Source organism: Oncorhynchus mykiss, chromosome 26, assembly GCF_057628025.1.
Source record: "Oncorhynchus mykiss isolate SJ-2025 chromosome 26, ASM5762802v1, whole genome shotgun sequence".
Classification (NCBI taxonomy): Eukaryota; Metazoa; Chordata; class Actinopteri; order Salmoniformes; family Salmonidae; genus Oncorhynchus; species Oncorhynchus mykiss.
The window spans coordinates 42,805,069-42,830,847 of record NC_143047.1 but is presented as its reverse complement, the minus strand read 5'-3'; the positions used below and the strand labels follow the sequence as shown (position 1 = coordinate 42,830,847).

At 42.5% G+C, this 25,779-nt stretch overlaps 1 protein-coding gene across 9 annotated transcripts in view; it reads right to left on the bottom strand.

Moving 5' to 3' along the window:
* Positions 1-11,817: 11,817 nt before the first annotated feature.
* mapk6 (mitogen-activated protein kinase 6) overlaps positions 11,818-25,779 on the bottom strand; it is a 29,404-nt gene continuing 15,442 nt past the window's right edge. For 4 of the 9 annotated variants that reach the window (XM_090223165.1, XM_090223166.1, XM_090223164.1 and 1 more), the window contains exons 4-8: positions 17,015-17,159; positions 16,676-16,840; positions 15,756-15,951; positions 15,501-15,627; positions 11,818-15,414 (exon numbers count right to left, since the gene is read on the bottom strand). In XM_090223165.1, coding sequence (XP_090079291.1) covers positions 14,224-15,414; positions 15,501-15,627; positions 15,756-15,951; positions 16,676-16,840; positions 17,015-17,159 — 1,824 coding nt within the window. In that variant the 3' untranslated portion in view covers positions 11,818-14,223. Of the gene's footprint in view, positions 15,415-15,500; positions 15,628-15,755; positions 15,952-16,463; positions 16,841-17,014; positions 17,160-25,779 lie in introns of all 9 variants that reach the window. The other 5 variants (XM_090223169.1, XM_090223170.1, XM_090223168.1 and 2 more) reach the window with 2 other exon arrangements.

Sequence of the window (25,779 nt, the reverse complement as noted above, 5' to 3'; positions counted from 1 at the left end):
ATATTATAAGGTGATTAAACTATAGTCTGAGTCATATTATAAGGTGAATAAACTATAGTCTGAGTCATATTATAAGGTGATTAAACTATAGTCTGAGTCATATTATAAGGTGATTAAACTATAGTCTGAGTCATATTATAAGGTGAATAAACTACAGTCTGAGTCATATTATAAGGTGATTAAACTATAGTCTGAGTCATATTATAAGGTGATTAAACTATAGTCTGAGTCATATTATAAGGTGAATAAACTATAGTCTGAGTCATATTATAAGGTGATTAAACTATAGTCTGAGTCATATTATAAGGTGATTAAACTACAGTCTGAGTCATATTATAAGGTGAATAAACTATAGTCTGAGTCATATTATAAGGTGAATAAACTATAGTCTGAGTCATATTATAAGGTGATTAAACTATAGTCTGAGTCATATTATAAGGTGATTAAACTATAGTCTGAGTCATATTATAAGGTGATTAAACTATAGTCTGAGTCATATTATAAGGTGATTAAACTATAGTCTGAGTCATATTATAAGGTGATGTTGAGGATATGGCAGACAAACGCCCCCTTTGGAGAGATTGGGTACCCCTAGTAAACTGGAAAAAAAATCTTTCAAAAATTGTTAATATATGCAAATAAAAATTATTATTGGATAGAAAACACTCTAAAGATTCTAAAACCGTTGGAATTATGTCTGTAAGTATAGCAGAACTCACAGGGCAGGCATTCTTCCAAACTAGTTTCTGTGGCCATGAAAGTTGGAGCAACTTTGACGTCATGCCCCCACCCCTCCCAACCAGCTATGATTCTGGGGACACTTTCTATCTCTTCCGCTAGATGTCCTCTTTCATTAGAGCTTCAAACCGTTCAAATCGCGCGAGAATTGACCCTATGGGAGTGAAATTAGTGCGTGCCACGAGAGAATAGGCTGTGCGTATGGGCGCGAATTGGTCACAGTCATTCCTTTGTTTCCAGCACTGAAGAGAAGGGCAGACGATGGGCGATTGAATTGAAGTTTGTTTTGCACGTCTAAAACATCATAAAGCTTGCTTCTGCACTTAGTTTGACCTGTTTAGTCGACATATAATGTGTAATTTTGAAGTTTTGATGCGCAACTTATCCGGACCAGAGGACGTTTTGGGTGCATTTCAGCTGATGTTATTAGCAGTAGCTAATACAAAGACGCAAGACTTGAAACCAAACGATGTATTGGGTAAGTATGAAGCCTTCCAGAACATTCTGAACGAAGACCATCGAAGGTAAGGGAATATTTATGCTTAAATCTGTGTTTCTGTTGACTCCAACATTACGTGGAAATGTAGCTTGGAACTGAGCGCTGTCTCACAATATGGAATAGTGTGCGATTTCTGTAACACACAGCGGTTGCATAAAGAAGCAGTGTATCTTTCTAACTATATGTAGAACATGTATATTTAGTCAAAGTTTATGATGTCTATTTTACGTTATCTTGCCGCGCTACATAGATTTCCTGCGGGCGTTTTTGAGTAATTTCTGAAGGTGAACTCACTGTAAATGGACATTTATGGATATAAATGGCATATTATTGAAAAAAAAAAATATGTACTGTGTAATATGTCATATTACTGTCATCTGATGAAGATTTTCAAAAGGTTAGTGAGCGATTTATTTTTTAATCCTGCGTTTGTTGATTGCATGTTTTGGCTATTGAAATGAGCTGTGTCTGGTGGTGGTTTTACATATATATGTGCTATGTTTTCGCCGTAAAACATTTTAGAAATCTGACTTGCTGGCTAAATGAACAAGATGTTTATCTTTCATTTGAGCTATTGGACTTGTTAATGTGTGGAGGTTAAATATTTTTAAGAATATTTTTGCGTTCCATGCGCCACCGTTCCAGCTGCACGTGGGAGGGTTGATCCCCAATTGGGAACCAATATCTTAGACAGGTTAAACTATAGTCTGAGTCATATTATAAGGTGATTAAACTATAGTCTGAGTCATATTATAAGGTGACTAAACTATAGTCTGAGTCATATTATAAGGTGATTAAACTATAGTCTGAGTCATATTATAAGGTGATTAAACTACAGTCTGAGTCATATTATAAGGTGAATAAACTATAGTCTGAGTCATATTATAAGGTGAATAAACTATAGTCTGAGTCATATTATAAGGTGAATAAACTATAGTCTGAGTCATATTATAAGGTGAATAAACTATAGTATGAGTCATATTATAAGGTGAATAAACTATAGTCTGAGTCATATTATAAGGTGATTAAACTATAGTCTGAGTCATATTATAAGGTGATTAAACTATAGTCTGAGTCATATTATAAGGTGAATAAACTATAGTCTGAGTCATATTATAAGGTGATTAAACTATAGTCTGAGTCATATTATAAGGTGAATAAACTATAGTCTGAGTCATATTATAAGGTGATTAAACTATAGTCTGAGTCATATTATAAGGTGAATAAACTATAGTCTGAGTCACATTATAAGGTGATTAAACTATAGTCTGAGTCATATTATAAGGTGATTAAACTATAGTCTGAGTCATATTATAAGGTGATTAAACTATAGTCTGAGTCACATTATAAGGTGATTAAACTATAGTCTGAGTCATATTATAAGGTGATTAAACTATAGTCTGAGTCACATTATAAGGTGATTAAACTATAGTCTGAGTCATATTATAAGGTGATTAAACTATAGTCTGAGTCACATTATAAGGTGATTAAACTATAGTCTGAGTCATATTATAAGGTGATTAAACTATAGTCTGAGTCATATTATAAGGTGATTAAACTATAGTCTGAGTCACATTATAAGGTGATTAAACTATAGTCTGAGTCATATTATAAGGTGATTAAACTATAGTCTGAGTCACATTATAAGGTGATTAAACTATAGTCTGAGTCACATTATAAGGTGATTAAACTATAGTCTGAGTCACATTATAAGGTGATTAAACTATAGTCTGAGTCATATTATAAGGTGATTAAACTATAGCCTGAGTCATATTATAAGGTGAATAAACTACAGTCTGAGTCATATTATAAGGTGATTAAACTATAGTCTGAGTCATATTATAAGGTGATTAAACTATAGTCTGAGTCATATTATAAGGTGAATAAACTATAGTCTGAGTCATATTATAAGGTGATTAAACTATAGTCTGAGTCACATTATAAGGTGATTAAACTATAGTCTGAGTCATATTATAAGGTGAATAAACTATAGTCTGAGTCATATTATAAGGTGAATAAACTATAGTCTGAGTCATATTATAAGGTGATTAAACTACAGTCTGAGTCATATTATAAGGTGAATAAACTATAGTCTGAGTCATATTATAAGGTGAATAAACTATAGTCTGAGTCATATTATAAGGTGAATAAACTATAGTCTGAGTCATATTATAAGGTGATTAAACTATAGTATGAGTCATATTATAAGGTGAATAAACTATAGTCTGAGTCATATTATAAGGTGATTAAACTATCGTCTGAGTCATATTATAAGGTGATTAAACTATAGTCTGAGTCATATTATAAGGTGAATAAACTATAGTCTGAGTCACATTATAAGGTGATTAAACTATAGTCTGAGTCATATTATAAGGTGATTAAACTATAGTCTGAGTCATATTATAAGGTGATTAAACTATAGTCTGAGTCACATTATAAGGTGATTAAACTATAGTCTGAGTCATATTATAAGGTGATTAAACTATAGTCTGAGTCATATTATAAGGTGATTAAACTATAGCCTGAGTCATATTATAAGGTGAATAAACTACAGTCTGAGTCATATTATAAGGTGATTAAACTATAGTCTGAGTCATATTATAAGGTGATTAAACTATAGTCTGAGTCATATTATAAGGTGATTAAACTATAGTCTGAGTCATATTATAAGGTGAATAAACTATAGTCTGAGTCATATTATAAGGTGATTAAACTATAGTCTGAGTCACATTATAAGGTGATTAAACTATAGTCTGAGTCATATTATAAGGTGAATAAACTATAGTCTGAGTCATATTATAAGGTGAATAAACTATAGTCTGAGTCATATTATAAGGTGATTAAACTACAGTCTGAGTCATATTATAAGGTGAATAAACTATAGTCTGAGTCATATTATAAGGTGAATAAACTATAGTCTGAGTCATATTATAAGGTGAATAAACTATAGTCTGAGTCATATTATAAGGTGAATAAACTATAGTATGAGTCATATTATAAGGTGAATAAACTATAGTCTGAGTCATATTATAAGGTGATTAAACTATAGTCTGAGTCATATTATAAGGTGATTAAACTATAGTCTGAGTCATATTATAAGGTGAATAAACTATAGTCTGAGTCATATTATAAGGTGATTAAACTATAGTCTGAGTCATATTATAAGGTGAATAAACTATAGTCTGAGTCATATTATAAGGTGATTAAACTATAGTCTGAGTCATATTATAAGGTGAATAAACTATAGTCTGAGTCACATTATAAGGTGATTAAACTATAGTCTGAGTCATATTATAAGGTGATTAAACTATAGTCTGAGTCATATTATAAGGTGATTAAACTATAGTCTGAGTCACATTATAAGGTGATTAAACTATAGTCTGAGTCATATTATAAGGTGATTAAACTATAGTCTGAGTCATATTATAAGGTGATTAAACTATAGTCTGAGTCATATTATAAGGTGATTAAACTATAGTCTGAGTCACATTATAAGGTGATTAAACTATAGTCTGAGTCATATTATAAGGTGATTAAACTATAGTCTGAGTCACATTATAAGGTGATTAAACTATAGTCTGAGTCATATTATAAGGTGATTAAACTATAGTCTGAGTCACATTATAAGGTGATTAAACTATAGTCTGAGTCATATTATAAGGTGATTAAACTATAGTCTGAGTCACATTATAAGGTGATTAAACTATAGTCTGAGTCATATTATAAGGTGATTAAACTATAGTCTGAGTCATATTATAAGGTGATTAAACTATAGTCTGAGTCACATTATAAGGTGATTAAACTATAGTCTGAGTCATATTATAAGGTGATTAAACTATAGTCTGAGTCATATTATAAGGTGATTAAACTATAGCCTGAGTCATATTATAAGGTGATTAAACTATAGTCTGAGTCATATTATAAGGTGATTAAACTATAGTCTGAGTCATATTATAAGGTGAATAAACTATAGTCTGAGTCATATTATAAGGTGATTAAACTATAGTCTGAGTCACATTATAAGGTGATTAAACTATAGTCTGAGTCATATTATAAGGTGAATAAACTATAGTCTGAGTCATATTATAAGGTGAATAAACTATAGTCTGAGTCATATTATAAGGTGATTAAACTACAGTCTGAGTCATATTATAAGGTGAATAAACTATAGTCAGTCATATTATAAGGTGAATAAACTATAGTCTGAGTCATATTATAAGGTGAATAAACTATAGTCTGAGTCATATTATAAGGTGATTAAACTATAGTATGAGTCATATTATAAGGTGAATAAACTATAGTCTGAGTCATATTATAAGGTGATTAAACTATAGTCTGAGTCATATTATAAGGTGATTAAACTATAGTCTGAGTCATATTATAAGGTGAATAAACTATAGTCTGAGTCACATTATAAGGTGATTAAACTATAGTCTGAGTCATATTATAAGGTGATTAAACTATAGTCTGAGTCATATAAGGTGATTAAACTATAGTCTGAGTCACATTATAAGGTGATTAAACTATAGTCTGAGTCATATTATAAGGTGATTAAACTATAGTCTGAGTCATATTATAAGGTGATTAAACTATAGCCTGAGTCATATTATAAGGTGAATAAACTACAGTCTGAGTCATATTATAAGGTGATTAAACTATAGTCTGAGTCATATTATAAGGTGATTAAACTATAGTCTGAGTCATATTATAAGGTGATTAAACTATAGTCTGAGTCATATTATAAGGTGAATAAACTATAGTCTGAGTCATATTATAAGGTGATTAAACTATAGTCTGAGTCACATTATAAGGTGATTAAACTATAGTCTGAGTCATATTATAAGGTGAATAAACTATAGTCTGAGTCATATTATAAGGTGAATAAACTATAGTCTGAGTCATATTATAAGGTGAATAAACTATAGTCTGAGTCATATTATAAGGTGATTAAACTATAGTCTGAGTCATATTATAAGGTGAATAAACTATAGTCTGAGTCATATTATAAGGTGAATAAACTATAGTCTGAGTCATATTATAAGGTGATTAAACTATAGTCTGAGTCATATTATAAGGTGATTAAACTATAGTCTGAGTCATATAAGGTGATTAAACTATAGTCTGAGTCATATTATAAGGTGATTAAACTATAGTCTGAGTCATATTATAAGGTGATTAAACTATAGTCTGAGTCATATTATAAGGTGATTAAACTATAGTCTGAGTCATATTATAAGGTGAATAAACTACAGTCTGAGTCATATTATAAGGTGATTAAACTATAGTCTGAGTCATATTATAAGGTGATTAAACTACAGTCTGAGTCACATTATAAGGTGATTAAACTATAGTCTGAGTCATATTATAAGGTGATTAAACTATAGTCTGAGTCATATTATAAGGTGATTAAACTATAGTCTGAGTCATATTATAAGGTGAATAAACTATAGTCTGAGTCATATTATAAGGTGATTAAACTATAGTCTGAGTCATATTATAAGGTGAATAAACTATAGTCTGAGTCATATTATAAGGTGAATAAACTATAGTCTGAGTAATATTATAAGGTGATTAAACTATAGTCTGAGTCATATTATAAGGTGATTAAACTATAGTCTGAGTCATATTATAAGGTGAATAAACTATAGTCTGAGTCATATTATAAGGTGAATAAACTATAGTCTGAGTCATATTATAAGGTGATTAAACTATAGTCTGAGTCACATTATAAGGTGAATAAACTATAGTCTGAGTCATATTATAAGGTGATTAAACTATAGTCTGAGTCACATTATAAGGTGATTAAACTATAGTCTGAGTCACATTATAAGGTGATTAAACTATAGTCTGAGTCATATTATAAGGTGATTAAACTATAGTCTGAGTCATATTATAAGGTGAATAAACTATAGTCTGAGTCATATTATAAGGTGAATAAACTATAGTCTGAGTCATATTATAAGGTGATTAAACTATAGTCTGAGTCACATTATAAGGTGATTAAACTATAGTCTGAGTCATATTATAAGGTGATTAAACTATAGTCTGAGTCACATTATAAGGTGATTAAACTATAGTCTGAGTCATATTATAAGGTGAATAAACTATAGCCTGAGTCATATTATAAGGTGAATAAACTATAGTCTGAGTCATATTATAAGGTGATTAAACTATAGTCTGAGTCATATTATAAGGTGAATAAACTATAGTCTGAGTCATATTATAAGGTGAATAAACTATAGTCTGAGTCATATTATAAGGTGAATAAACTATAGTCTGAGTCATATTATAAGGTGATTAAACTATAGTCTGAGTCACATTATAAGGTGATTAAACTATAGTCTGAGTCATATTATAAGGTGAATAAACTATAGTCTGAGTCATATTATAAGGTGAATAAACTATAGTCTGAGTCATATTATAAGGTGAATAAACTATAGTCTGAGTCATATTATAAGGTGATTAAACTATAGTCTGAGTCATATTATAAGGTGATTAAACTATAGTCTGAGTCATATTATAAGGTGAATAAACTATAGTCTGAGTCATATTATAAGGTGATTAAACTATAGTCTGAGTCATATTATAAGGTGAATAAACTATAGTCTGAGTCATATTATAAGGTGAATAAACTATAGTCTGAGTCATATTATAAGGTGATTAAACTATAGTCTGAGTCATATTATAAGGTGAATAAACTATAGTCTGAGTCATATTATAAGGTGAATAAACTATAGTCTGAGTCATATTATAAGGTGAATAAACTATAGTCTGAGTCATATTATAAGGTGATTAAACTATAGCCTGAGTCCAGAGGCTGTTTGAGCTGTCTTGACAACTTCATTGCTGTCATTTGAGAGAGAGGGAAACGCAGAGAGAGAAAGGAAGGGGGATAGGCGCAGAGAGAGGGAGAGACAGAGAGAGAGAGAAAGGGGGAGATGGGCGCAGAGAGAAGGTGAGAGATAGCTGCAGAGAGAGAGAGAGAGAGAGAGAGTGGGATGGAGAGTGGCATGTCTATTTATAAGAGCACTTTGTAATATAACAGCCTAGTGTTCTCTGGCCCCGGTCCAGTCCCTCTCAGCTCAGGGCTGTTCTGGGGTCAGCTGGATGGACAGAGCACATAACAGACCCGCTGGATCCAAACAGTATGTGTTTGTCCAAATATGTTACGTGTGCCTGATTTAGCTTGCCTGTACTGTAGTGTTCTGGAACTAAATGGATAACTTGCCTGTACTGTAGTGTTCTGGAACTAAATGGACAGCTTGCCTGTAGTGTAGTGTTCTGGAACTAAATGGAGAACTTGCCTGGACTGTAGTGTTCTGGAACTAAATGGATAGCTTGCCTGTACTGTAGTGTTCTGGAACTAAATGGATAACTTGCCTGTACTGTAGTGTTCTGGAACTAAATGGACAGCTTGCCTGTAGTGTAGTGTTCTGGAACTAAATGGACAGTGTTCTGGAACTAAATGGATAACTTGCCTGTACTGTAGTGTTCTGGAACTAAATGGACAGCTTGCCTGTACTGTAGTGTTCTGGAACTAAATGGATAGCTTGCCTGTATTGTAGTGTTCTGGAACTAAATGGATAACTTGCCTGTACTGTAGTGTTCTGGAACTAAATGGACAGCTTGCCTGTACTGTAGTGTTCTGGAACTAAATGGACAGTGTTCTGGAACTAAATGGATAACTTGCCTGTACTGTAGTGTTCTGGAACTAAATGGATAACTTGCCTGTACTGTAGTGTTCTGGAACTAAATGGACAGCTTGCCTGTACTGTAGTGTTCTGGAACTAAATGGATAGCTTGCCTGTACTGTAGTGTTCTGGAACTAAATGGATAACTTGCCTGTACTGTAGTGTTCTGGAACTAAATGGACAGCTTGCCTGTACTGTAGGGTTCTGAAACTAAATGGATAGCTTGCCTGTACTGTAGTGTTCTGGAACTAAATGGATAGCTTGCCTGTACTGTAGTGTTCTGGAACTAAATGGACAGCTTGCCTGTATTGTAGTGTTCTGGAACTAAATGGATAGCTTGCCTGTATTGTAGTGTTCTGGAACTAAATGGATAACTTGCCTGTACTGTAGTGTTCTGGAACTAAATGGACAGCTTGCCTGTACTGTAGTGTTCTGGAACTAAATGGACAGCTTGCCTGTATTGTAGTGTTCTGGAACTAAATGAACAGCTTGCCTGTATTGTAGTGTTCTGGAACTAAATGGATAGCTTGCCTGTACTGTAGTGTTCTGGAACTAAATGGACAGCTTGCCTGTACTGTAGTGTTCTGGAACTAAATGGACAGTGTTCTGGAACTAAATGGACAGCTTGCCTGTACTGTAGTGTTCTGGAACTAAATGGACAGCTTGCCTGTACTGTAGTGTTCTGGAACTAAATGGACAGCTTGCCTGTACTGTAGTGTTCTGGAACTAAATGGACAGCTTGCCTGTACTGTAGTGTTCTGGAACTAAATGGATAGCTTGCCTGTACTGTAGTGTTCTGGAACTAAATGGATAGCTTGCCTGTATTGTAGTGTTCTGGAACTAAATGGATAGCTTGCCTGTACTGTAGTGTTCTGGAACTAAATGGATAACTTGCCTGTACTGTAGTGTTCTGGAACTAAATGGATAACTTGTCTGTATTGTAGTGTTCTGGAACTAAATGGATAACTTGCCTGTACTGTAGTGTTCTGGAACTAAATGGACAGCTTGCCTGTACTGTAGTGTTCTGGAACTAAATGGACAGCTTGCCTGTAGTGTAGTGTTCTGGAACTAAATGGACAGCTTGCCTGTATTGTAGTGTTCTGGAACTAAATGGATAGCTTGCCTGGACTGTAGTGTTCTGGAACTAAATGGACAGCTTGCCTGTACTGTAGTGTTCTGGAACTAAATGGACAGTGTTCTGGAACTAAATGGATAGCTTGCCTGTACTGTAGTGTTCTGGAACTAAATGGACAGTGTTCTGGAACTAAATGGACAGCTTGCCTGTACTGTAGTGTTCTGGAACTAAATGGACAGCTTGCCTGTACTGTAGTGTTCTGGAACTAAATGGACAGCTTGCCTGTACTGTAGTGTTCTGGAACTAAATGGACAGCTTGCCTGTACTGTAGTGTTCTGAAACTAAATGGATAGCTTGCCTGTACTGTAGTGTTCTGGAACTAAATGGATAACTTGCCTGTATTGTAGTGTTCTGGAACTAAATGGATAACTTGCCTGTATTGTAGTGTTCTGGAACTAAATGGATAGCTTGCCTGGACTGTAGTGTTCTGGAACTAAATGGATAGCTTGCCTGTATTGTAGTGTTCTGGAACTAAATGGACAGCTTGCCTGTAGTGTAGTGTTCTGGAACTAAATGGACAGTGTTCTGGTTCAGTAGCTGTGTGTAAAGGATCCTCCATGTAGCTGTTGGTTCAGCCTGTCCATGTAGCTGTTGGTTCAGCCTGTCCATGTAGCTGTTGGTTCAGTAGCTGTGTGTAAAGGCGTGTCCATGTAGCTGTGCAATAAAACCAGTCAACGGGGACATTGTGAAACTGGACCCTACAATAGGGGACTGCAGTCAGCACTTTACACACAGAAGACAGGAGAGGGAGGAGAGAGACAGGAGAGAGAGACAGAGAGAGACAGGAGAGGGAGGCGAGAGAGAGACAGGAGAGACAGGAGAGAGACAGGAGAGAGAGAGACAAGAGAGGGAGGAGAGAGAGAGACAGGAGAGACAGGAGAGAGACAGGAGAGAGAGAGACAGGAGAGGGAGGAGAGAGAGACAGATAGAGAAGAGACGAGAGGGAGGAGAGAGAGAGAGACAGAAGAGGGAGGAGAGAGAGAGAGAAGGGAGACAGGAGAGGGAGGAGAGAGAAGGGAGACAGGAGAGGGAGGAAAGAGAGACAGGAGAGGGAGGAGAGAGAAGGGAGACAGGAGAGGGAGGAGAGAGAAGGGAGACAGGAGAGGGAGGAAAGAGAGACAGGAGAGGGAGGAGAGAGAAGGGAGACAGGAGAGGGAGGAGAGAGAAGGGAGACAGGAGAGGGAGGAGAGAGAAGGGAGACAGGAGAGGGAGGAGAGAGAAGGGAGACAAGAGAGGGAGGAGAGAGAAGGGAGACAGGAGAGGGAGGAAAGAGAGACAGGAGAGGGAGGAAAGAGAGACAGGAGAGGGAGGAGAGAGAAGGGAGACAGGAGAGGGAGGAGAGAGAAGGGAGACAGGAGAGGGAGGAAAGAGAGACAGAAGAGGGAGGAGAGAGAGAAGGGAGACAGGAGAGACAGGAGAGGGAGGAGAGAGAGAGACAGGAGAGGGAGGAGAGAGAGAGAGACAAGGGAGACAGGAGAGGGAGGAGAGAGAGAGAGTGAGAGAGAGAGAGAAAGAGAGAGAAGAGGGAGGAGAGAGAAGGGAGACAGGAGAGGGAGGAGAGAGACAGGAGAGGGAGGAGAGAGAGAGAGAGAAGGGAGACAGGAGAGGGAGGAGAGAGACAGGAGAGGGAGGAGAGAGAGAGGAGAGGATGCATGAAGATGTGTTTGTCCATAGCGCTTTTTCAACAGTTGTCTTTGAAACAAATGGTTTCAAATCCTTTCTAAAACAAAGAAAGAAAGAAAAAGACAGTCCAATTGTTTGCTGGTCATGTTTATTAAATGAGATATTTCATAGAACAGGGGAACCGATTTATTACAAAATGGAGAGGCAGCTTTAAGGCAAAAACTAAATGTTCTCGTGTTGAACATGCTGCACCTTCAGAACGTAATCGTATCATGCTTGGAAACTTAAATATGTAATAAAAACACAATTAAATGTAATGATGTACACCCTTAACTTCGTTTTAATGTACCTCCTGTTTCTTCCATGCACACGATTTTATAGCAATTTACATTTAGATTTTTTTTTAAAGTAAGACTTAGGTGCTTCTCATGAAGCATTCCCCCCCCTCCCCCCCAAAAAAACAACCAGAATGCACCTAATAAAATAAAAAATGACAAAATGATTGAAAATGGAAAGCTTCTATAACTTAGACAGATTAATTAATGATCAACTTGCAACCTACCATAACTAATGACTCACCGTAGTGACACAATGAAAAATGGGATGTCCTTCCATCTCACTCCCCCCCCGTCCCTCTCGTCCAACGCCTCGGTGTCCAGAACAGTTACATTGAAATAACACGTTGTCCCGTTCAAATAAATATCTGCTAGAAATAAATAATGGAAACACGACTGTCAAAACAGAAGAGAAGGTCACTATGTCAATGCAATGTGTATGAGGATGGTGGTGAGAGAGTGGTGTGTGTGTGTATGAGGATGGTAGTGAGAGAGTGTGTGTGTGTGTATGTGTATGAGGATGGTAGTGAGAGAGTGGTGTGGTGTGTGTGTATGAGGATGTTAGTGAGAGAGTGTGTGTGTGTGTATGTGTATGAGGATGGTAGTGAGAGAGTGGTGTGTGTGTATGAGGATGGTAGTGAGAGAGTGTGTATGAGGATGGTAGTGAGAGAGTGTGTGTGTGTGTGTGTATGAGGATGGTAGTGAGAGAGTGTGTGTGTGTGTGTGTGTATGAGGATGGTAGTGTGGTGTATGAGGATGGTAGTGTGTGTGTGTGTGTGTGTGTGTGTGTGTGTGTGTAAAGCACTAGTGCGGCTTCGAATGTCTCTCTCTGCTGTTACCTTGAGGTAGATAACCCATTCACAAAAGGTTCAGGAGTAATGGTTCGCTGCTGGCATCATGTGGCAAAATAACTACAGTATGAAATGAGGGGGTTTCAGGAAGCCTCTTTTAGGAAATTATACAGAAATAAATTAAACACTTGGTAAAAATAATTAAACTACATTTTCAAATAAAACCTCTTTTTTTTTTTTTTTAAAGAAAAGCCTGTCCCCCCCTCCTCCCCTCCCTAGTGAAAAGACATACAGCGATTGTGATGTCAGTATGACTACGTCTCCCACAATGCACCTCTCTCCTTTAATTCACAATGCCCTCCCATCTTCTCACATTGGCTCTGTTAAGATATGTATCCTTCCTCCCGTGGAGATGTAGAGATCATTACTTGGAAATAACCTGTTTTTGCATGGACATTTCCATTGAGGGCTTCCACCATTTTAAAGTATTGAACTGGGTGGGGGGGGGATTCCTATGGGTTGGGAGCGATCAGCAGAGCATTTGTCTTCTTCAAATTGGTTTGCCTAGTTTGTAAATGGCTTTAAGCTAAATGACCGCCATCTAGTGGCCACAATAAATGAATAACACGATTTGGTTTCAAGACTCGAAGACTGCAGGTGGCGGTAAAGTCACCAACATTAGCGTTACACTCTTCAAACATCAAAAGAAGAAAATATACTACTTTAAAATGGAGATAGCCTCAATGGCACTGGCCATGCTGTCACAGACACCAGAATGGCACAGATACAAAGCTGTGATTTCTATACACCTCTTCCTGTGTTGACCACATGACTGATCTGCGAGGGTCTGATTGGTTTAAGTGATAGGGTGCAAACCTTCCTTTCACTTTTTCAGCCACAGGTCTTAGATCAGTGATGAGCTCAGGGGGAAGGCTGCAGGTTCAACAGGGCTGTTCTGCTTAGCATAGCACCACTTCTCATATCCCTCCCCCTATCCAATTCTCCACCTTTCTTCTCTCTCTCTCTTCCCCATTTCTTCTCTCCTCTCCTTCTAGTCTACAGTACTCAGTGTGCAGTGTAAATGCTGCCAGCTTGTGGATGCTGAGGGATAATTGGGGAGATCAACTCAGGTATAGGGTCAGTGACCCCGGAGGTAATAACTCTGATGTTTTCATCTGCTAGCAACTTTCAACCCAGTCTATTTTACCTTTTAACTCCTACAACAACTAAAAAATAATAATACAAATAAAAGTTTTAAAAAAGGAGCCATACGATAAGGTATGAAATTATTCAAGTAAAATAACATTACTATGATAATGAAATAAAATACAAGGACAACAGAACAGAACCAGCCTAGAGATCTTGCACTGTGAGGAACATGGTATTGTATCATTTATGTTTTTTTTTTTTTTTAATTCAGATGCTTGAAGAAGCTGCTGTAGGTTGTGTGGCCGATCTGAGGCGAGCATTTGACCGTGGAGGGAGCGAGGGAGGCCTGGATGGATTTGAGCGGCACGTCGGTCGTAGCAGCGAATCCCGGCAGCGCCAGAGAGTCCAGCTGCATGTTAAACATGATTTCTCCGCTCCGCGCCAGGAAGCCCCCCTCGTCCCGTTCCCTCTCCCCTCCCACATCCGAGGGCTCAGGTTCTGGGGTGTCGGCGGCGCTAGCAGCACTCTCCCCGCTGCCCTCGTCCTTCCTGCTGAACAGTCTGTCCAGGTAGCTGGTGTAGCAGCTGTCCTTCTGGAGCTGCTCCTCTTTCCCAACGTCCCAGCGCCCCGCCCCGTCCATCAGACACCCACCTCTCCGCTCCTCCACCCTCTCCCCTCCTCCGAAGCTCTCCCAGGGGTGTGCGGGACGCGCCCCAGACCCAGCGGTCCCCACGGTGATGCTGATCTGAGCAAAGTTCACCAGGCACTTCTCCTCCTTCTCCTGGCTGATGGTTTTGGACATGGAGCCTGACCGCGGAGCCTCCAGCTGGGACACAGATGAGTTGAGCTCGTTCAGGAGGCCCACCTCGCTCAGGAGGCCCACTCCCACCTCGCTCAGGAGGCCCACGTCCCCCAGGAGTCCCACGTCGCTGGGCTCAGTTCGCAGGCTCAGTTTGATGGTGCCGGCAATGAAGGAGTCAAAGTCAAAGCCTTGATTCTGTTGAGTAGTCTGGGTCTGGTTCTTCTCTTGCTGGGAGTCCTTCTCCACCGGGCCCTTCTCTACCTGTAGAACCATCTGAGCCTTCACCAGGCCGTTCTTCTCACACTTGCTCTTCTGCGCCTTGTGCTCCTTGTCTCTGCCTGCAGCCTGAGCCTGTTTCTCTTTACTCTGCTGCTCCTTCCAGTTGGACAGATCTATAATGAGCTTGGGCTCGTAGTAGTGGTTGACCACGCTGTCCCTCCAGATCAGGTTATCCAGGTAGGACGGAGACACCACCTTGTAGTTACAGGTGTGGGAACACTCCAGGTCACAGTACTTGTTCTCGTGGTGAAGGTCTAAGTGTTCGTCATCGGGGTCGGGCCACGAGCGTTCGGGAGTGAAGAGGGAGGAGTAGCCGTAGGAAGGATCGTCCAGGAACTCCCGGTCTCCGTCTGCATACTTACGAGGGTCCACCTGGAGGGGTAGGAGGGACAGGGGTTAGGGTGGTGACTTGAGGAAGGAGTGTGTGTGTGTGTGTGTGTGTGTCTCTCTCTCCGTACCTGAACCTCCTCCTCGTCAGTTTGGTCAGACAGAGCCCGAGGGTCCACCTGTACCTCGTCAGTGTCCAGAGTGCTGTGGGTGTGGAGGTGCCAGTCCCCTTCTGAAAGCTGGCTGTCACGGTACCTGCTGGGTGGAGGGAGATGAAGGGTTAAGGCAACCCAAAGCACAAAACCCCCTGAGTCTGACCTCCACAGTAAAAGAAACCCTATTCTATAACAGTGTGTGTATGTAGACCACAGTACGTCTCCATGTACCTGTCCCAGGTGTGGCTGTGACCCTGGTCCATCAGTAAGATATCATCCACCTCATCCTCTATGTGGAAGGGGTGCAGCGAGACGGGTTCGTCCAGGGGGAAGGAGTAGTCAGACATGTAAGGGTGGGCTAGGGCTTCTTCTGCTGTCAGACGGTCCATGGGGTTAAAGGTCAGGATCTTTTGCAGGAAATCCAGGGCTGGAAGGGAAGAGGAGCATTTACCATGGTGCAGTGTGGCATGTACGGGACAATATGTACGGGACAATATGTACGGGACAATATGTACGGGACAATATGTACGGGACAATATGTACGGGACAATATGTACGGGACAATATGGTATAGAATAGGATTGTGTTAGTTTGTGTGTGTTCACCTGGTGGTATGTTGTGTGTGTTCACCTGGTGGTATGTCAGGCATCAGTTTGTCCAGTGCGGGTGTGTGTGTACGTCAGGAGTGTGACTGTGTGTCTAGACTCACGCTGTGGGCTGACGTCGTGCAGTAGCTTGGCCAGTAGCTTGGCCAGTGGGTTGTGTGGCTGGGACATGTCACTGTGTATGTGTCTACACGAGTGCGAGTCTAGACTCACCCTGTGGGCTGACGTCGTGCAGTAGCTTGGCCAGTAGCTTGGCCAGTAGCTTGGCCAGTGGGTTGTGTGGCTGGGACATGTCACTGTGTATGTGTCTACACGAGTGCGAGTCTAGACTCACCCTGTGGGCTGACGTCGGGCAGTAGCTTGGCCAGTAGCTTGGCCAGTAGCTTGGCCAGTGGGTTGTGTGGCTGGGACATGTCACCGTGTATGTGTCTACACGAGTGCGAGTCTAGACTCACCCTGTGGGCTGACGTCGTGCAGTAGCTTGGCCAGTGGGTTGTGTGGCTGGGACATGTCACTGTGTCTACACGAGTGCGAGTCTAGACTCACCCTGTGGGCTGACGTCGGGCAGTAGCTTGGCCAGTGGGTTGTGCGGCTGGGACATGTCGCCGTGTATGAAGACGGGGATAACACTGTGTAACTCCTGCCTGTCCTCTTCTCTCAGCACAGGGATGGACTCCAGGATCAGCTGCATCTGCTCCAGTTCATGGGCTCCTGCAGAACACCAATTCAAAACCAATATCAGTCACACCATGTCAGTCAGAGAGAGTGTGAGCTCTGCCAGAACCCACGTGCCATGAAGCCTGTGGCCTACATTTCCGCCCCGCGGTTCAGTGGCACAGTGAACCTGCCTCACCGGTAACCCGTGTGAGTCTGTGCTTGACTGACCTGCGAAGAGCGTTTTCCCGGTGAGCATCTCGGTGAAGATGCATCCGGCAGCCCACATGTCAATGGCCTTGGTGTAGTTGTTAGGAGAGAGCAGCAGGCGAGGAGACCGGTACCATTTAGTCACCAAGCCCTCAGAAAGATGACCCTGGAGGAGGAGGCAGAGAGGAAGAGGGGAGGGTGAGTTAACACTTCTTTAGTGAGAATTGCGCACTAAGAGTTGAACGGGAGCAAGAGCCTGATAAACCTGAATTCATAGGACCCCTCCCCTCTCTCTCCAGAATGACTCAACCTCTCTCTCCCTGTTCAGAATGACTCAACTCCTCTCCCTCTGTGTGTGTTCAGAATGAATAAACAGAATGTGACTGAAACTGGTTTATCAGCTCTTATGAGATACACCTAAAACACAGACCCATAGGTTACTAGTTTATTTCAATGAATGAAACAGTTGTCATCCTACTGTACTGCAGTGTGTGTGTGTGTGTGTGTGTGTGTGTGTGTGTGTGTGTGTGTGTGTGTGTGTGTGTGTGTCTCTCTCTCTCTCTCTCTCTCTCTCTCTCCAGGTCTGTATCGACTTCAAAAGCACCATTGATCCTGTTAACTACATTCAGCTAACGACCTCTTAATGGTTGAGAAGCAGAGACTCATCAAAGCTGTAGCAACAGAACAATCTGCTTCTGGAAGCTTCCCCTACAGCTCCCTGTTCCCTACATGGACCCTGGTCAACAGTAGTGCACTGTAAAGCCCTACGGCTCCCTGTTCCCTACATGGACCCTGGTCAACTGTAGTGCACTGTAAAGCCCTACAGCTCCCTATTCCCTACATGGACCCTGGTCAACAGTAGTGCACTGTAAAGCCCTACGGCTCCCTATTCCCTACATGGACCCTGGTCAACAGTAGTGCACTGTAAAGCCCTACGGCTCCCTATTCCCGACATGGACCCTGGTCAACAGTAGTGCACTGTAAAGCCCTACGGCTCCCTATTCCCTACATGGACCCTGGTCAACAGTAGTGCACTGTAAAGCCCTACGGCTCCCTATTCCCTACATGGACCCTGGTCAACAGTAGTGCACTGTAAAGCCCTACGGCTCCCTGTTCCCTACATGGACCCTGGTCAACAGTAGTGCACTGTAAAGCCCTACGGCTCCCTGTTCCCTACATGGACCCTGGTCAACAGTAGTGCACTGTAAAGCCCTACGGCTCCCTGTTCCCTACATGGACCCTGGTCAACAGTAGTGCACTGTAAAGCCCTACGGCTCCCTGTTCCCTACATGGACCCTGGTCAACAGTAGTGCACTGTAAAGCCCTACGGCTCCCTGTTCCCTACATGGACCCTGGTCAACAGTAGTGCACTGTAAAGCCCTACGGCTCCCTGTTCCCTACATGGACCCTGGTCAACAGTAGTGCACTGTAAAGCCCTACGGCTCCCTGTTCCCTACATGGACCCTGGTCAACAGTAGTGCACTGTAAAGCCCTACGGCTCCCTGTTCCCTACATGGACCCTGGTCAACAGTAGTGCACTGTAAAGCCCTACGGCTCCCTGTTCCCTACATGGACCCTGGTCAACAGTAGTGCACTGTAAAGCCCTACGGCTCCCTGTTCCCTACATGGACCCTGGTCAACAGTAGTGCACTGTAAAGCCCTACGGCTCCCTATTCCCTACATGGACCCTGGTCAACAGTAGTGCACTGTAAAGCCCTACAGCTCCCTATTCCCTACATGGACCCTGGTCAACAGTAGTGCACTGTAAAGCCCTACGGCTCCCTATTCCCTACATGGACCCTGGTCAACAGTAGTGCACTGTAAAGCCCTACGGCTCCCTGTTCCCTACATGGACCCTGGTCAACAGTAGTGCACTGTAAAGCCCTACGGCTCCCTATTCCCTACATGGACCCTGGTCAACAGTAGTGCACTGTAAAGCCCTACAGCTCCCTATTCCCTACATGGACCCTGGTCAACAGTAGTGCACTGTAAAGCCCTACAGCTCCCTATTCCCTACATGGACCCTGGTCAACAGTAGTGCAGTCGCTGTTTGTTTGTGTTACCCAGCGGCCAGTCACCCACCCTGGTAGATCAAAGCTACTAGAGCTCTGCTCGGGCCTGTCACATTAGACCTGCCTGCAGTATCCTCAGTGACGACAGGAGATACACGTACGTTTGTTCCAGAGCTCAATCCCACCCACCCACTCCTCCACCTACAGCCTGGCCCCTGGTCCCTACAGCCTGGCCCCTGGCCCCTACAGCCTGGCCCCTGGCCCCTACAGTCTCGCCCCTGGTCCCTACAGCCTCGCCCCTGGACCCTACAGCCTCGCCTCTGGACCCTACAGCCTCGCCTCTGGCCCCTACAGCCTCGACCCTGGCCCCTACAGCCTCGACCCTGGCCCCTACAGTCTCGACCCTGGCCCCTACAGCCTCGCCCCTACAGCCTCGCCCCTTTGCTGCACAAAAATGGAGAGAAAACACAGAAAGGGAAAAAAAGGGAGAGAAAGAGCGAGGAGACAAACACAGGCCCAGTCAGCAGCCACAGAAAGCAGGATAATCCCCCTGCCTCACACACACACACACACCGATCTGTACTTCCGGGACAGTAGAGTCAGCAACAATACGCTGCCTGCCAGTCTGCCCTCAGGCCCTGCAACACAAAAGGCACCCACCAAACCAGTGCCCCCGTCTTGTTCTTCCATCCTCAAAAGTCCCCACAAGGACAGTAAAACAAGATCACACCCACAAGGTCAAAGGCTATTTTAAGCTTAAGGGTTAGCCGTTAAGGAAAATAGGATTTTGAATGGAAATCAATTCTAGATCCCCACAAGGTCCCATGCTGTGTGTGTGTGTGTGTGTGTGTGTGTGTGTGTGTGTGTGTGCTACAGTGGTAAAACAACACCCTCTGACCTGGGGAGAAATCATTAGTCGAAAAACATTTCACAACTGAAACCATTTAATCCAAATGGAAAACATTTTGCAATGAAAACAAGTTTCTATTGGACAAATTCAGGTAGGCCCCGCCCCTCCCCGTTGTGTTCCATTGGCTTCTGTTTGGTTCCCTGCTACGTCAGAGTGGTGAGCTGGCTGTTTCGGTCTCTGTCGCTAGAAAGGCTCACTCACACACACACCCTGTGTGTCAGTCAGAATATCATTATACAATTTTGAGAAGCACACAGGTTGTGCTGACCTACTAAATGTAATGAACACCAGTCTGTAACCATGGCCTCCTTTATTATGGACATACCAATAAATCAATGAATTAGCTCAGGTAGGATAGTCCCATACTAAGCAGTCTAATGTCTTCAGCTCATAACAAGGCTCAGCTAGCGGGCCAACAAGGCTCAGCTGGCGGGCCAACAAGGCTCAGCTGGCGGGCCAAGGGACAACAAGGCTCAGCTAGCGGACCAAGAGACAACAAGGCTCAGCTAGCGGGCCAAGAGACAACAAGGCTCAGCTAGCGGGCCAAGAGACAACAAGGCTCAGCTAGCGGACCAAGAGACAACAAGGCTCAGCTAGCGGACCAAGAGACAACAAGGCTCAGCTAGCGGGCCAAGGGACAACAAGGCTCAGCTAGCGGGCCAAGGGACAACAAGGCTCAGCTAGCGGACCAAGGGACAACAAGGCTCAGCTAGCGGACCAAGAGACAACAAGGCTCAGCTAGCGGGCCAAGAGACAACAAGGCTCAGCTAGCGGGCCAAGAGACAACAAGGCTCAGCTAGCGGGCCAAGAGACAACAAGGCTCAGCTAGCGGGCCAAGAGACAACAAGGCTCAGCTAGCGGGCCAAGAGACAACAAGGCTCAGCTAGCGGGCCAAGAGACAACAAGGCTCAGCTAGCGGGCCAAGAGACAACAAGGCTCAGCTAGCGGGCCAAGAGACAACAAGGCTCAGCTAGCGGGCCAAGAGACATGTGCACCAACTGGAAATGATCTAGGTTGAATGACAGAATGATCTAGATGTCAAGACAGGAGAAATGATCTAGGTTGAATGGCAGAATGATCTAGATGTCAAGACAGGAGAAATGATCTAGGTTGAATGGCAGAATGATCTAGATGTCAAGACAGGAGAAATGATCTAGGTTGAATGACAGAATGATCTAGATGTCAAGACATGAGAAATGATCTAGGTTGAATGACAGAATGATCTAGATGTCAAGACAGGAGAAATGATCTAGGTTGAATGACAGAATGATCTAGATGTAGAGACAGGAGAAATGATCTAGGTTGAATGACAGAATGATCTAGATGTAGAGACAGGAGAAATGATCTAGGTTGAATGACAGAATGATCTAGATGTCAAGACAGGAGAAATGATCTAGGTTGAATGACAGAATGATCTAGATGTAGAGACAGGAGAAATGATCTAGGTTGAATGACAGAATGATCTAGATGTCAAGACAGGAGAAATGATCTAGGTTGAATGACAGAATGATCTAGATGTAGAGACAGGAGAAATGATCTAGGTTGAATGACAGAATGATCTAGATGTAGAGACAGGAGAAATGATCTAGGTTGAATGACAGAATGATCTAGATGTAGAGACAGGAGAAATGATCTAGGTTGAATGACAGAATGATCTAGATGTCAAGACAGGAGAAATGATCTAGGTTGAATGACAGAATGATCTAGATGTAGAGACAGGAGAAATGATCTAGGTTGAATGACAGAATGATCTAGATGTCAAGACAGGAGAAATGATCTAGGTTGAATGACAGAATGATCTAGATGTAGAGACAGGAGAAATGATCTAGGTTGAATGACAGAATGATCTAGATGTAGAGACAGGAGAAATGATCTAGGTTGAATGACAGAATGATCTAGATGTAGAGACAGGAGAAATGATCTAGGTTGAATGACAGAATGATCTAGATGTCAAGACAGGAGAAATGATCTAGGTTGAATGACAGAATGATCTAGATGTAGAGACAGGAGAAATGATCTAGATTGAATGACAGAATGATCTAGATGTAGAGACAGGAGAAATGATCTAGGTTGAATGACAGAATGATCTAGATGTCAAGACAGGAGAAATGATCTAGGTTGAATGACAGAATGATCTAGATGTAGAGACAGGAGAAATGATCTAGGTTGAATGACAGAATGATCTAGATGTAGAGACAGGAGAAATGATCTAGGTTGAATGACAGAATGATCTAGATGTCAAGACAGGAGAAATGATATCCTCAACAAAACCTGGTGGATATTCTAAGCAACACCAGGGCCCGGTTGGCTGGGTGGGTATATTTAGAAATGGGTAGATGTCTCTCTTGCATCAGCAGCTTTTAAGCAACTGAAGGAGCAGTCAGAAAACCAGCCAACCAGAACAGTCTGCCAGCCAACCAGAATGTCATGAAATCAGTCAATAACACTATCACAAATGAGGAAACTCCAAGCAGTTCCCAGCAGTCAAGACGACTGTAGTCAGAGATTTGGCAACAACCAGCATGGTAGACTGCCTGTAATGTTGCATAAGAAGTCTAGAATGAAAGAGGTTCTGAGAATCCACAGCAGATTACAACAAGTGAACATTCTAACTAATTGTCTAACTCATTTCAGGAGAATTCATACACGTCACACACACACAAACACACCCGGAGTGACGCATTAAGTCATTTCTCCAGACCAGACCAAAGCCACAGGTTTGCAACAGTCAGAGAGGCCGTGTTATCTAGCCCAGTGTGTGACAGAGAGAAAAACCCTGTTTCCACTCACTGAGCGCTGTGCTGTTCTCACTGCCAGACTAGTGGGTCTTCCAGGAAGAACAGCCATGCATGCTATGGTTCTCTATGTAAAGCCTTTTTTCTGTGTAGAATAGTTTACATTTTTACTTTAGCTTATATGTTTCTGTCTCAGATGGGTGGCTAACACCTCAGTGGAAGGAAGGGCGGGAGTGGGGAGAGGAAGGGAAGAGAGGGAGGATGAAGAGGGAGTGTAGAGGAAGGGAGGAGGAAAATAAGAGGAAGGAGAGAAAGGGAGCAGTTGTAGAGTACTATAGGATTGCCTCAGAGAACCTGGTGACAGAGGATTAGTAGCTAGATTTCCTCAGAGAACCACACGAAGCTAGCCACACACACACACACATACACACAGCTTTAATCCCCAGGAGATGTGTGTTAGGCATGCCTTTATATACACACACACATACACACAGCTTTAATCCCCAGGAGATGTATGTTAGGCATGTCTATATATACACACAGCTTTAATCCCCAGGAGATGTGTGTTAGGCATGTCTATATATACACACAGCTTTAATCCCCAGGAGATGTGTGTTTGGCATGGATTTATACACACAGCTTTAATCCCCAGGAGATGTGTGTTAGGCATGTCTTTATACACACAGCTTTAATCCCCAGGAGATGTGTTAGGCATGGATTTATACACACAGCTTTAATCCCCAGGAGATGTGTGTTAGGCATGTCTTTATACACACAGCTTTAATCCCCAGGAGATGTGTGTTAGGCATGGATTTATACACACAGCTTTAATCCCCAGGAGATGTGTGTTAGGCATGGATTTATATACACAGCTTTAATCCCCAGGAGATGTGTGTTAGGCATGGATTTATATACACAGCTTTAATCCCCAGGAGATGTGTGTTAGGCATGGATTTATAAACACAGCTTTAATCCCCAGGAGATGTGTGTTTGGCATGTAGAATGGTTTCTTTTAGAGCTGTTGCTCTGCTTACACACGACTCAAGTCATTTTTTAAAAGCCTTGTGAACCTTGGAGTGGAATCGGCGAGCCAAGAGGACCGCTGTGTGTGTGTGTGTGTGTGTGTGTGTGTGTTGCTATTGCTGGGTAATTGGGTCAACGTGAGTATGTGTGTCATGGGAGGAGGACTGTGGTGGAGTGATCCGAGCTACAGCAGGAAGCATGTGTGGTGGTGGAATGACATTCTCTCCCCTCTATCTTTCCCTTCCTCCCCCCCTGTCTCAGCCCCCCCATCTTTCCCTTCCTCCCCCGTCTCAGCACCCCCATCTTTCCCTTCCTCCCCCCGTCTCAGCCCCCGTCCCCCCTATCTTTCCCTCCCCCCCTGCCTCAGCCCCCCCCTGTCTCAGCCCCCCTCCTCTCTCCTTATAACATTCCAGGAAATGTACACCTGCACATCAAGAGCAGCGACCATCTGCAAACCTAACAGTCTGCTGCTTCTTCATAATGACACACAGGCCTGGAGGGTTTTAGATGAAAACAACTTGTTTGGAAAATGACTAACTTACTTGGTTAAAAAAAAAAAAACACCCCTTAAACCACTTGTTGCTCACATGTAAAAGACCGTCATGTTATTAATTTTGTCTAACTTCCTAGAACAAAACTGGGTTCAATAAAACGTTTTATATTCCTATAAACAAACCCTCGGTATGTATGTCAAAGGCCATTTTGCATTAAGAAATCTTCAGGGTTGGATTACAACTTGTAAAATAGGAGGTCAAGTTGCCTCACTGAGCAGATGTCATATCACTCAGCTAATGCTAGTCTACACAGCCATGCCCCTTGACCTGCTTCACTGAAGGGCACACTTAAGCTAAGCTAACTGCTAAGCTAGCTAACTCTGGTTCCGACTGAGTCCCTGCCATGCTCACTGTGCCAAGGGATGCTATTGTTAATGCTAAGCTAACTGCTAAGCTAGCTAACTCTGGTCCCGGCCGAGTCCCTGCCATGCTCACTGTGCCAAGGGATGCTATTGTTAATGCTAAGCTAACTGCTAAGCTAGCTAACTCTGGTCCCGGCCGAGTCCCTGCCACGATCACTGTGCCAAGCCGAAAAAGGGATACTATTGCTAATGCTACGCTAACGGACGCAAATGCAATGCTTTTGCCGAACCCATGCGTCTAGTCAGCCCAAGGGCACGCTAAGCTAAATGCTAAACTAACACTGGTTGTAACAGCTCAGCCACGTTCCCTGCTTAACCTCAAGGCATGATTATGCTACGCTAGCAGCTTGAGAGCAGCTCTAGCCTTGGACAAAGGCTCCCACGATAGGCAGGACAAAGGAATGATTGACTGACTGGCTGGGAGGGAGGGAGGGAGGGAGGGAGGGAAATGCACAGGATGCTTGATTCCTGCCTGCACGTGAATTCCAGACATTCTTGGTGGTGGGCCACTGGGTGTTTGACTGCTGCGGGTCCCACAGAAGCAGGCTGAGGAGGCTCTGAGAAACTGCACACAACAGGCTCTCACACACACCACTCAACATACAGAACCCCTCAACATACAGAACCACTCAACATACAGAACCCCTCAACATACAGAACCACTCAACATACAGAACCACTCAACATACAGAACCCCTCAACATACAGAACCACTCAACATACAGAACCCCTCAACATACAGAACCACTCAACATACAGAACCCCTCAACATACAGAACCACTCAATCCTCTAGCAGAGTTCAGAATATTTCTAAGGGTGGGGGGATGGGACAAATTCAGAGAACTTCAATAGAGCCTAAAGGAAGTCTGAGAAACAGACAATGTAATCTCCATAAGAACCCAATCACCTAAACCCAATCAGGGCCCATCTCTGGTCATATTAAGCCAATCAGGGCCCATCTCTGGTCATATTAAGCCAATCAGGGCCCATCTCTGGTCATATTTAGCCAATCAGGGCCCATCTCTGGTCATATTTAGCCAATCAGGGCCCATCTCTGGTCATATTAAGCCAATCAGGGCCCATCTCTGGTCATATTAAGCCAATCAGGGCCCATCTCTGGTCATATTAAGCCAACCAGGGCCCATCTCTGGTCATATTAAGCCAATCAGGGCCCATCTCTGGTCATATT